The sequence below is a fragment of the Ictidomys tridecemlineatus genome, chromosome 11 (assembly GCF_052094955.1).
Source record: "Ictidomys tridecemlineatus isolate mIctTri1 chromosome 11, mIctTri1.hap1, whole genome shotgun sequence".
Classification (NCBI taxonomy): Eukaryota; Metazoa; Chordata; class Mammalia; order Rodentia; family Sciuridae; genus Ictidomys; species Ictidomys tridecemlineatus.
In genome coordinates, this window is record NC_135487.1 from 42788202 (window position 1) to 42801796 (window position 13595).

Consider the following 13595-nt stretch of genomic DNA (forward strand, 5'->3'; position numbering starts at 1 on the left):
TCAGTTCAGGGTCACACACCCCACTCACCTCAGCAGGGCAAAGGGAAAGGAGACTTGAGAAGTACTTTGCAAACAGGAGGGGACTGGAACCACACTATTATCATTGCCTGGGGCCAAAGTTAATGCCTGACTTTGCTCCCTTCTCTCCACCACATCCCACATCATCCATGTTTTCACCTGCCTGACCAGGGGCTCTGTGGTGGCAAGATCAGCCTCAGGAACCACTGGCAAAGAGCTAGGCTTTGGCAAGGCCATAAGAGATTTGGGAGGCCATTTCAACCATTCCCCTGCACCCGGACATGGAATACACCCAAAGGGAGCAGATGGGAATCTCCTGAGAGAGGAGGAAGTCACCTTACAAACTCCAGCACAGACCAAGTTTGCTAGGAATGGCTGTTGTAGCTGGCTGGGATGGGCTTGAGCTACCCGAATCTGGTTCCAACCCCGCCTGTGTGCTGGGCCAGGTGTGGCCCTCTCCTCACGTGTTTCCTCTCCAAGGTCGCCATCGCTGAACTCTTCTTCCACCAGCACTCTAGCTGGTCTCTCTTCCTAAGGTCAGTGCACTAGGGCGGAGACAAAGAATGCCCTCTCCCTTCCCTACATCCTGGAGGAAGATAGCAGCACACAAAAGAGCAATTGCTGGCTGGGCCACACCCTGGGAAGAGGAAAGCCAGGAAAGGCTGCCTTGTGTTTATGAAACTCAGGAGCAGCTGCTTCCTCTGCTGAACCCACAGCAATGGCGGCCTGGCCCTCCCCTGACCCCTCCCAGGGCCCTGCATTTGCCATCTGTTAGAGGGTCAGCGAGGAGGTGAGCAGACATGCACATTATCACTGGACAGGAAATGAACTGATGTCGGTCCCTTCATCTGAGTCCCTGGGTGAGCCCAGCTGTGGAGTCTGCATCTTTGCTAGGGGTGACTTTGAGGGTGTGTAGGTGGGAGGAGGGCTGTGAGGGTCAGCATGTGCCTGTGGTTCAGAGTTCTGGCTAGAGAGAATGGATGTCTGTGTGTCTGGGAACATCTGGGTGTGTCTGGGCTGTGACCTTCTGCCCTAGTCCTGTGCACCTCTGTCCACATCTGTGGAGCTGTGCAGGCCTGCCTGGCCCTAAGGGCCTGTGCCTGGGGTTGAACCACCACACTGAAGATTTTTGATCTGTATCAAGTTCTACTGTGTTCCCTTTCTGGGAAGCATTCAACTAGTGAGCAGTTCTGTAGGGGATATCCCCATTTGGCATGTGATTTTTTTTGTCTAGACAAGTCTGCTTACTGTGACAAAACTATCCCTAACACATTGGATTAAAGTGCTTGGCTGACCCAATATTCCAGGTTAATGCACTGCATCACTGGGGCCTTAAGGGCAGGTCATAATCCCCCAGTACAGGGTTTGCAGGAAGACAATTTCACCTGAGAAACCAAGTCCAGCTCAGTTACACAAAAAGCCTCGTCATAAGACCTCAGTGCCAAAAGGTCACGGAGCAGCAGGGCTTCCAACTTCAATTCACAGATGAGGAAATCAAACTGAAGGGAAGTGTCTTGCCTGAGGCCACATGCCAATTCATCATTCACAATTTACTCAAGAACTTATTGCATGCCAGGCACCATGGTAGGCACTGAGAACCCATAACCAGGTTAAGCATAGATTCTGCTATTAAGACACCCACAGTCTTGTTGGGGGAATCAGGATATGAGCAGGAAATTGACAGAACAGGTCAAAAACCATGGTGAGAAGAAATTACTGTGGGCTGTGGGAGCAACAGAAGAAAGGTAGACAGTTCTGTCTCCAGGGACTGGGGAAGGTATGGTGAGCTGAACAAGAGCCCCTCAAAGATGTCCATATCCTGCTCTCAAGAACATGTACTGGGGGCTGGGGATGTGGCTCAAGCGGTAGCGCGCTTGCCTGGCATGCGTGCGGCCCAGGTTCGATCCTCAGCACCACATACCAACAAAGATGTTGTGTCCGCTGAAAACTATAAAATAAATATTTTAAAAAATTCTCTCTGTCTCTCTCTCTCCTCTCTCACTCTCTCTTTAAAAAAAAAAAAAAAAAGAACATGTACTGGGCTAGGGCTATAGCTCAGTTGGTAGAGTGCTTCCCTTGCATGCACAAGCCCCTCGGTTTAATCCCCAGCAGAAAGAGAGAGAGAGAGAGAGAGAGAGAGAGAGAAAGAAAGAAAGAAAGAAAGAAAGAAAGAAAGAAAGAAAGAACATGTACTGATGGCACCTTATATGACAAAACAGACTTTGCAGATGAGATTAAGTCAAGGGTATTAAAATGGTAATGATCCTGGTTATTAATGTAAATCACACAGTCTTTAGGAGAGGGGGGGCAGAAGGTTCAGAGTCACAGAAGGTACAACACTTAAGGCCAGAAAGTGTGGCTTTGGCAATGAAGAAAGGGGCCAAGAGCCAAGGAATGCAGGCAGCGCCAGAGAGCTTTGAAAGAAAGGCAGGAGGAATGGACTCTACCTGAGGGATCCAGGTGGGACGCCTCCCTCCCAACACAGCTTCAGCCCAGCACAACCCATCTCCCTCTTGACACTTCCAGAATGGTTAGAAAACAAATCTGTGTTGTTTTCAGCCACCAAATTTGTAGTGATTTGTTATAGGACAGCAGCCATAAAAAACAAAAGTAGAAGGTTTCACCAGAAATGAAGTGGAACTGGAGCTGTGCTCCATCAAAGGTAGCCAGCTCTCCGAGCTAAGAGCTCAGCGTGTTGGGAAGGGTGAAGTCTGGCCCACCTGGAGGGGCAGGTGGGGGATGTGGAGGTGAGGCCCTGGAAGCTGGGGTTGGGCAGCCCTGGCCCTGTCTCACTCTGTCGCGAGTCCACTGTGGCTTCTCTGCCTCCTCTCTGTTGGACTAATCCCTTTGGACTCCTGTGTCTCATCTCGAGTGAAGACAAGGACGATCTTCGATATAGGATTTTGGGGGACTAAAGATCCGGGTGAAGCACTTACCCTAGTGGCGGCACAAGGTAAGCTCTCAATAAATGTCAACGTATGTCACATCTCTGTTAAGGGAACCGGAGGCCCACAGAGGCCTGCCTCAGGAGGTTTATCTGGGTAGAGGGGGGAATGGATTCTGAGCGTGTCAATCCCCTGCACCACGGCATTTCTACCACTCTGTACTGCCTCTTTGTGAAACTTCCTAACCTCAGGGGTTCTTTCTGTGTTTCAAGAACTACTCAGTAGCCTGTAATCCCAGCAGCTTAGGAGGCTGAGGCAGGAGGATCATTAGTTCAAAGCCAGCCTCAGCAAAAGTGGGGTGCTAAGCAATTCAATAAAATATAAAGTAGGGCTGGGGATGTGGCTCAGTGGTTGAGTGGCCCTGAGTTCCATCCCTGGTACCCCAGCCCCCATACAAAAAAAAAAAAAAAAAGAACCACTCAACAGAGCCATGCTCACGGGTAAGAAGCATACTGGGCTTCTTGTGGAACTCACTGGAATGCCAGCTCTGGTTCTTGGGTGGAGTTCTGCTACACCGCACGAGAGCAGAGGCCAGAGACTCCTGCCGAGAATGTGAGAGCCACGTTGCACAACTAGGGAGGAGGCTGGTAAAGCAGCAACACCTGTGAGGCAGACACCTTCCTCCTCCTCCTCACTGTTCTCCCCCCAGGACGCCCGGTGTCCTCATGGTCCCCATACCTCCTCCTGGACCACCCACCATTCCTGGCTCAGTCCAGGGCCGGCCCTTGATCCTGTCTTTTTTTGTGACCACAACCAGGAAAACGGAGCCCTGGTAGCTTTCAGAGGCTAAGGACACACTGCCTCTCTCTCCCAGCAGAGCTTCCCACACTCCTATGCTCAGGAGCCACAACTGTGAGGCCCTTCCTCGCCCTGGCCTCTTGGATGACTTAAATGAAACGGACCACTCCGTGCTGTGATTCCAAGCCAACAGTAACCAAGTATCCTACTGTGCATCTGGTTGTATAAGGAATTTGGAGAAAAATAATAAGTAAGATTGAGTCCCCTGCCCTTGTGCATTCATCGCTAAATGGGCAGAAGATGGAAAAATATTTATCACCCCTTTCCAAATTATCTGTCTATGGCAAAACAGGCTCTCAAACTGAAAGTGGTGGCTGGATTAGCCCCGGGGGTGGGAAGGACCCTTTGACACACTTTAACAGCACTCTTTAAGCAGCTGTCAATGCAGCTTCTGCCTCGGGTTACCTCCGCTGGTCTCCAGCTTGGGTGGCCTGCCCTCCTTGCCAAGTGCCAAGTGCAGAAGGCCTGGCTGTGAGCCCGTTCCAATCCCGGGAGCAGCTGTCTACCAGCTCTTTGACCTTGGATGACTGAAGTCATGACTCTTGAGCTTGAGTTACCTCATCTGTGAAATGGTCCCACTTGGCTAAAAGGAGACACGATGGTAGAATGTCTACAAAGGTGCCCGCAAACAGAAGGTGCTTTCCCAATGCGGGGACCACATTCCTATGCCATCCCACAGACAGCAAGAGTCAAACAGGATGAGAGTCAGACCTTCATTTCCTTATTGAAAATAAGCCTGGGTCCTCCAAACACTGTCTAATTGCTCCCGGCCAGTGCTCTAGAGTATAAAGGACAGCGAAGGCCCCGAACAATCCCCACACCTTTTAATTTTTTTAATTGGGGGTGCAGGAGGCTCCAATTAGGGCAGTGGCGCCACCAAGAAGGAAACACAGCAGCAGGCCCCCGGGGGGGGGGGGGGAGCAAAGCTCAGAGGGCACAGGCAGCACAGGGTTACCCTCCAGTGCAAACACCCATCCCCCACTGTCATTTCACATTAAAGGGCCAGGCACCAGAGGACAAGCTGGACGGTGACAGCTTCTCTCATTAACAGTTTGTTTCCCAATCTTTCTCCCTTCTGCTCTTCACTTAAAAAAAGAGAAAAGAAAGGAAACAGAAAGCAGTGAAGACCGCCATCTTGACAGCCAGCCTCTTAGGCAGGAGGCCACATCAAGGCTGTCTAGTGGTTCCGATCCTACTTTTGTGGTGGTGTCCACTTTGAGCACCTGACCGTCCTCCCTCCTCTTGCCCACACTGCCTCAGACTGTCGCCCACCTGCCGGAGCATCCTGCCCATGTGTCCACCATAGTCCCACGTGGTACTGTAGCTCTCGTGCTTGACTTGGCTGTGCAGGTGGCCAGAATGGGATTTCGTTAAGGGCAAGGGCTCAGCCTTTATTCATCCCTCTGCCTTCAGGAGACTATTCCCTACAGTGATCTCAAGAAGGGCCAAGTCAGCTCATTGATTCGAGCTTTTTGCTTATTAAGTACTACACATTGACTTCTGGAGCTAGGAGCCCTGAGAGGCCTCGGGAAGACAGAGAGACCAACATTTATGTTACATACCGTCCCTGCCTGTCTGAAGGGAGACACATTAACATCGCAACAGAGTGACAAACGCTATTACAGAGAAGGAGAGGGTGACTGCAGAGAGGCGCAGGCCTGCAGCCAGGCTTAGAAGCCAGGAACAGGGAAAGAAGCTCTGGATCTCTCTATTGTTCATAATCCTGTCTGTGAATGAGCAAGGACAATACTAACAACAACTCAGCCTATGTCATGGGTGCTGCTTAAACATCTTTAAGCCTTTATAGTGCTCAGGGTCTCCTGCTGGACTGGGGGCAGCTCCTCTGAAGAGGACCCAGGAAATCACAATGTCAGAGCAGGTGCTCAGCCATGTTTCTTGAATAAGCCCCTTGAACCTTGCAGTGGGCAGGAAAAAAAAGAGACACCCCATGGAGCTCAGAGGGGTGGAGTGCCTTTATCCCAGCCTCTCTGCAAGTCAGGATGAAATGTATGCAAGGGGTAGCCCAACCATTTGGGGCAAATCAGCATGTGGCCCTTCCCAAGTATAGTCTCTAGGGAATGTGCAGAGCCCTTTGGCCCAGGAAGGACTTAGCTTCAGCAAACCTCCTTTGCTGCAGCCAGAGTGAGGGCCTCAAGGGTCACAGTGGAAACAGCAGGCATTTTCCAAAAAGCAGAGTTCAACTGAAGAGTAACCATCCACCAAAGCAGCACATGAGTACTCTGTGAGTCAGGAGACTTCCACTCTGTTAACTCATGTGACATGTGACCATGGCAAGTTTCTGGTCTAAAAGTCCTCATACATAAAGCGAGTAAATGGGACAATACCTAAGGTCTTTTCCAGTTGCAACATTCTATGAACTCACACCTTGTGTGTTTATGGAGAAGAGGATTTACAGATCCTGTCGGATCAAAACTCAACAGGCTGGAAGGAAGCATGAATTATTTGCCTTAGCAATGGGGTTCTGGGGAGGAGGTGGTTCTTCAGATACCAAGAGAACAGGAATAAGGGCTCTCTGGCTTTGGTCACTGAGCTGGAAACATTTAACAAGCAAAGGCCTTCGCTTGCGTGCTGAGGCCAAGAGGCTACTTACTATGCAGCAGGCCACCAGGGCTCCTTGAGCAAATCCTGCCAGGACATCAGAAGGATGGTGCTTATGGTCGGATACTCTGGACAGTCCCGTGTAGAAGGCCATCATGATCAAGGTGAACTGCAGGAGGGGTCGAAGCAGGCGGGCACCTCTCCAGGTGAAGCGAGCCTGCAAGTATAGCTGGAGAGAGGAGACAAAACGAGCAGACACTGAGTGACTCCTGTTAGCAGGCCCTGTGACACCAACTCCAATCACACTGTGTTCCTGCTAATTGGAACTCCCCAGACTTGGGGCGGTAGGTGGTGGATGGAGCATTCAATGTAGACACGACCTGGAGCCAGTTATTTAAATGCCAAGCCTTCGTTCTACAAGAACAACAAAAAAATAAAGAAAAATAGAGATAAACTAGGGAAAGCTGAGAAAGATAATACACACAAATGAATTTCACATTATGCTTGGCACGCGTGTTTGTCTGTTTCCTCTTAACGTCTTCTTGACTGAGACTAAGACAAGTAAAGGGTCAGTAAAGACTTTATTTTACAACTGATAACAACCCACTTAATCCATTTGTGCATTTCCTTGGAGATAGCGGATGGACAATCCCTACACTCCCTGCCTCTCCCCACTCCTAAGGTCGTGGAAATACAATAGTGATAGGGGAAGTGGTCATGATAGAGGGATGCTACTGCTTCAAAACAAAGCACTCCATCCAAGGACAAGTTTCTAAGTCACCACTAGGAGCTATGGATTTGGAATTAGCATAGAAGGAAACACATAAACCAGCCAGACAATGCCAGAGAACTTTCAAGAAGAGACTGAGGGACACTGGATGGGGGGTGGGGGAGAGTAGAAGAGTAACCTGAAGAAAAATGGAAAAGAAAAAAAAAAAAACTAAAAACACCTCTGGCTGAAGGAAAGAAGTTGAAATGACGTCAACTGGGTATTGTCCCCTCAGAGTTATCTGGCTGCAGTTTCCGTTCTAACCTCTGGGCACAACCTACTTCCCAGGTTCCTGTGGGAACTTGGAAAATGAGGGGGGGAAGCGGCAAAGGGACAAGGGGAACTTCCGACTACAAATCAAAGCCCTGGGAGAGGCCAGGGGAGAGGGGAAGCGCAGAGGGAGGGGCCGCTGGCCTCCAGCAGACCCGTGGCAGTGGCAAAGGGGGGCTCTGCCCTTCCTCTTGGGGTCAGGAAGAAGCAAGAAGCAGCCAGTTCTGAGGAGCCAGAAGAGTGGAAGGGCTCAGTCACTCTTGGCTGCAGGAGTAGTGTCTAGGACTCAACCCTCCAAGACTTGGAAAACTATTTCCAAAAAAGACAGGCACGGAAAACAGCAGGCAGCTTCATAACCATTTTGAAATTATGCAAGTGGAATATTGGGAAAATCTAAGAGTAATGAATGAAAAACACAAGAGACTGTACTGATGTCAGTAGTTCGTATGTAAATTCACGTAGATTCCCAGGGACATCATAGAAAAATTGAGGGGGAAAGAATAGAAAAACTTATGCTGAAAATAATCCTTAAAGACAAAACCTGGACCTACAGCCAGAAGAGATTGAGATCAAAAGTGTCAGCCAGGTTCCGTGACAAGTGAAAAAAATGTACAGAAACAAGAAGTTAAAATTCCTGCCTGGCCAGGCCTAGTTAGGGGATGCAAAAAAGCGTACTAATGTGTTTTGTAGGACCCATGAAGGAAGCTGGGGGAACAGGGTCCATGACTTAAGGAGAAGGAACAACTTGAACCTTAAAGATGAACGGGCGCGTTTGCTGGGGGTTAAGGGAGCAGTGGTGAGGGATGGCTGAGCTCTGCCATCCATGTCCCCAGGAACCTCAAGTCATTCAGCACCTCAGAAAAGAGGATGAGGAATTCCTCCATGAAAAGGAATAAGGCCACAGAGACAAGAAAGGGTCAGTTCTCAAAGGACCTTGGATAGTCAAATTAAAGAACCTGGTCTTTATTCAGAAGACCCATATTCCCCACTTTGTATGGAATACAAAAGGACTATTTAAAAAAAATAAAATAAAAAAGAAACTGGCAAATGTTCTTTATACTACATCCTCATTTTCTGTCACTGATAATGCTTATGAGATTTCTAAAGGCTCTGGGAAGCCCTACAGGGGAAAAAAAAAAAAGAAGACTTATATGACTTTAAGTCACTATTTTTACAGAACACCTACCTACTGGATCACAGAAAATATTACCGTAGGCAATGGTGAAAAACATATGGTTTTCAGCAAGGCATCCAATACCATGAAAAAAAATAATAATAATTTGAATGCTTTTAAGGGCCCTAGGCAGGGCTGGCTCAATATAGGCAATGCCAAAATCACAGTGAATCTAAAGCTACAGTCCACAGGGCCACTCCCTCCTTTCTGCTGAAAGCACCTCCAGCAGACTGTGCCATCATGGACCAAACGAGCCTTTGCTTCTGGGAGTAGGGATGGAATGATGTTGGTCCAGCTCCTGCTTAGCAAAAAAGTCTTCAGAATAACAGCAAGTTCAGGGAAGAAGGAAAAGCCCACTGTGGTCTGGTCCTGGTCCAGCTGTCCTGGGCAGTGGGTCTTAATCAGAAGACCCTCAGTGAGCCTTAGCTTCCCCCCACCCACCCCCGTAAAAGTGTCATAGCTGCTATCAAAAAGGCTGTGGATGGATTGACTGCTAAGGCAGACAGAGGACAGCACAACATGCCACTCAATGCATAGGACAACTCTGTCCTTCAAACACTTTTCTTAAAGTAGCCCCAAGATATTTCTATTTCCCACACTGAACAAAGCTGCAGGTCTTCCGAAAAGACTCATTGGAAATTCTCCACCCTTCCCCTCGCTAGCTGCACGGACTTCAGGTCTCAGGCCTTGGAATCCAGGGTGGGGCAGAGGAAGGGTGGGTTTCCCAACCGGACAAGGCCCACATCTCCCCTGCCACTGACTCAGAGACTTCAGGCTGGAGGGCATTAAAAGAAAATTCATGCACGAGAGGAACTTGAGGATGGAGGAGAGGGCAGGCCTCAGAATAGCTCCCAGAAGAGAGGAAAAGTGCTTATGAATGAGCCAGAGGAGGCGCCAGGAGGAGAAAATTCCTGAAGGAAGCCGTCATTCTAGTGACAGAGATGCAGCTGCTCCCCGAGATCCATCAGTGATTACTACACTGGGAGCAGGACTGGTCTTGGGGTCCACAGCTGGGGCTTTCGGGGAGATAGTGCAACTGTCAAGTGCATCTTGGGGGGGGGGGATACAGCTCTGAGTCCATGCCACTCTGCACATTTCAAGTGCATGGTCATTGACCTCTGTGCACCTCAGTCTCATCTATAAAGCAGGATGGACCACATTTCCCTCTCAGGATCAAAGGATATAACACAGAAAGGAGCCTGGTGGGCAGAGGACAGGCACACAAGACATTCTTGAGAAATCTAGTTGCCTATGCCTTGATAAATGAGATGTACTCAATGACTGTGGCGATTTCATCAAAGCAAGTAAACCACTGAGGGAGATTGCGCAAAAGCCCTCCACCCCGTGGAGTCATCTGATTTGAGATCTAAGCTAGGGGCAGCAGGCTTTGAGGTTGATCACGCTTTGAGTTGTATTCAGCAATTCCCTGTATCTCTCAGTAATCTCAGAGCTGACTGGATGGAATTTTGCAGGTTCATGCACAAGTCACTCCAGGCCAGAAATTTGGGCCTCATGAGGATGGCTGAATATATTCTGGACCTGGAACAACAACAAAAAATAACTGGAGGTTCCATCCATTTCCAGTGCAAAGGGGCAGGTACATTTTATTCAAGAGAGGAAGTCAACCCTGCTGACCATAGGATGCCAGGAGACAGCAAGATTTTGATTCCCAGAATCAGAATCAGAATGCCTGCAGGGGTTTCAGCAGAGTCATGCAGCCCACAAGGATGGTTAGGAAAAGGATGAGCAGAGCTGGATTAAACCAGAAAGCCTAAATCATCGGAGGACCTCCCACAGTCCCACAGTCCGCAGCCTACGGATTGTCCTGTGTTCTCATCCCCATCTCTGAGGAGAAAGACCCCAGGGCCATGCTGCAGCATCAGCAGGCAGAATCGTTTCCTGGACATTGCTGGGAGCCAGGGTTAGACTTGCAATCAGAACAACGAGGGTGGAACCTCTACTCTACTACATAGCAGCTGAATGTCCCTGACTGGTCATCTATTTTCTCACATATCACATAAGATTTTTTTTTTATGGTGTTGATCATTGAACCCAGGTTCTTGTGCATGCAAGGCAAGCACCCTATCAACTGAGCTATATCTCCAGCTCGTAAGATTTTTTTTTAATTTTTTTAATGCTGCAAGCATCTGTTATATTCAAAACTCTGAAAGACACAGATTGAATGAAATAAGTTCTCACAAAAATGCACGTATGGGGGGCGGGGTTGTGACTCAGTGGTAATGCTCTTGCCTAGCATGTGTGTGGCACTGGGTTTGATCCCTGGCACCACATAATAAACCCATAAAATAAAGGTATTGTATCCATCTACAACTAAAAAAAAAAAATTTAAAGTGCAAGTATGTGTATGTATGTAAACGTATACACACATGTGTGTATAAGTCTATATACAATCTTAAAGTCCTTTTCGTGTACCAAGATTCTGTTTCCATTTGCTAAAGAACTGTGGATGTGATGAGAACCACAGGTGAAAAGTCCTTGCAATACAGAGATCACCCCATAAAATGGAGCTCTCCCTTCTCTTTCCTGGTCCCAGCTTCAAAACTGGAGTCCTGCAGAATTCCAACAAAACCTCCTTACACTGAATTCCTGCCCACCAGCCGGGTCAGATGTGTGTGTGTGTGTGTGTGTGTGTGTGTGTGTGTGTGTGTGTGTGTGTGTGTGAGTCACACTCTCATTCTTGCTAAGTCATTTGTGTTTCATGACATGATTTGCATACTGGTGAAACAGGTCTCTACTGTCCTCTCACTTCATTTCCATTGCTCTAGGGACAGTTGGGCTAAGAGTGAAAAGGAGGCTTTTGTCCTTCCTATGTCCCTGCCTCTCCTCTTCCTGGAAGCCTATCCAGATCTCCAACTCCCATAGTAAGATACTTTCTCCTTTCTTCAGTCTCCTTGATGGTTCCCATTTGGCTGTGATTCATGAGCTTAGTGACTCACTCACATGATGGAGAACTAGCATTTCTCTCTGTAAAGAGAGAAATTTATATTTATATCTGCATTGAGGACCAAAGAATAATTTTTAGGTGACTTTTCTCCTCCTTTTAAAGCTAATCAAATCTTGTCTTCAGCCATTGTCAGGAGAAGGAAAGAAAATGACCAGTTTGCTGAGCAGTGCTCTAGATGTTTCAAAGTACAATTCCTACAATTGTCACAACAATCTCTCTTTTTTTTAATATTAATTTTTTAGTTTTAGGTGGACATAATATCTTTATTTTATTTTTCAAAGTACAATTCCTGCAACTGTCACAACAATCTCTCTCTTTTTTTTTAATATTAATTTTTTAGTTTTAGGTGGACATAATATCTTTATTTTATTTTTATGTGGTGTTGAGGATGGAACCCAGTGCCTCACACATGCCAGGTAAGCACTCTACCACTTCTGCCACATCCCCAGCCCACAACAATCTCTTTTTAAGTGGACATCAATGTGCCCATTTCACAAATGAAGAAATCAAAGCTAAAGAGAACCATGATTTACTTGGAAAGTAAATGAGTCCATGATCTAAGTACAGAACTACCTGGTCTCCTTAAGGAAATTACTGCTTACACTCAAAGTCTTGATCTTTTGTACTAGTCTCTTCGATCTTTGGAGAAAAGAAGCCATTTGAGGGGACGATGCAGCTGTCCTAGCCTAAAGGACAACCTTCAGGGACATTTAGAACTCAGGTTCCTCTAATTCACATGTCACACACTTTATGAACTTCCATGGCTGAAACATAAGCATAGAACTTCTCTGAGAGTAGAAGACCCTGCTCTGGTCTTAATCAAAGGTGGGGTCTGTGAACTGATGCAGACCAGCTCCCAGCAGAGGTGACAGCATCACCTCATGCTCCATCCCCTCCCATCCAAAATCAGAAAAGTTCTCCAACTATTCTGCAACTATTTACTTTTATGACTTTGCACCAAATTATGAACATTTTCTGTGTTCCCAGGTACTCACACAGGGTCTGACATAGAATAAATGCTCAGAAACAGATGGATGGATGGATGGATGGGTGAATAGATGGATGAATAGATGGATGAAGGGGTAAAGGAGTGGAGGGGTGGAGGGATGGATGAGTTAGGGAGGAAAAACGTCTGATACAGTGGTTTATTTCCCTTGGAAACAGCAATCTTGTTCCTGCAAAGGATTTCAACAGACACGCCTAGTATGTGTGGGTACATCTCATGGGCACACCAGATCCCATGCTCTGGGATTCCAAACATATTGAACAAAACCTCAATGACTAACAACCACAGGCTAGAGAACATGCCTGGCAGAGGACAGCCCCTTCCCTGTCTCCTTGGTACCCAACAAACCCTCTGACACATCAATAGTTCTCATGGGGTAGCACAGAAAATCCAATGGGTCAAGTGTTCTGTAGTGGCAAAGAAAAGGTCTTCCCCACACCACATCGGCCCTTTGTGGTCTCTCGGTCAGTGATGAGGGGGCAAAAGAAAATTCTGATTGGAAGGAAAGGAGCACAGCCTCTGAGCATCAGACGGCCTGGGATTCACTCATTCCTTCATGTAATGTTCACTGCGTACTTAACTGCTTTGGGGAGTGGGATGCAATAGTGACTCAAAAGACAAAAAATGGGGCTGGGGGGCCTGGGGATGTGGCTCAAGCGGTAGCGCGCTCGCCTAGCATGCGTGCGGCCCGGGTTCGATCCTCAGCAGCACCACATACCAACAAAGATGTTGTGTCTGCCGAGAACTAAGAAAAAATAAATAAATGTTAAAATTCTAAAAAAAAAAAAAAAAAAAAAAAAATGGGGCTGGGGTGGTGGCTCAGTGGTAGAGCACTCGCCTAGCATGCACGAGGCACTGGGTTCAATCCTCAGCACCACATAAATGTAAAATAAAAGATATTGTGTCCAACTAAAAAATAAATATTTTTTTTAAAAAAAGACAAAGAATGTTCTCCCTAGTAGAACTTACAATTTAGTTGAGACAAACAAGCAAATGAATATATAATAGGTAGCTGGTTAGACACTAAGAGGTAAAAAATAAGGCTACAAAGGAGGATGGGGCTGTCACTTTAAACAGTGTGATCGGGTAAA

At 47.5% G+C, this 13595-nt stretch overlaps 1 protein-coding gene across 1 annotated transcript in view; it reads right to left on the minus strand.

Annotated features, from left to right (window-relative positions):
• Plpp3 (phospholipid phosphatase 3) overlaps positions 1–13595 on the minus strand; it is an 82112-nt gene that overhangs the window by 9405 nt on the left and 59112 nt on the right. Inside the window, exon 5 of the mRNA XM_005326024.5 lies at positions 6373–6549. Within this exon, the coding sequence (XP_005326081.1) occupies positions 6373–6549 (177 nt within the window). The remainder of the gene's footprint in view (positions 1–6372; positions 6550–13595) is intronic.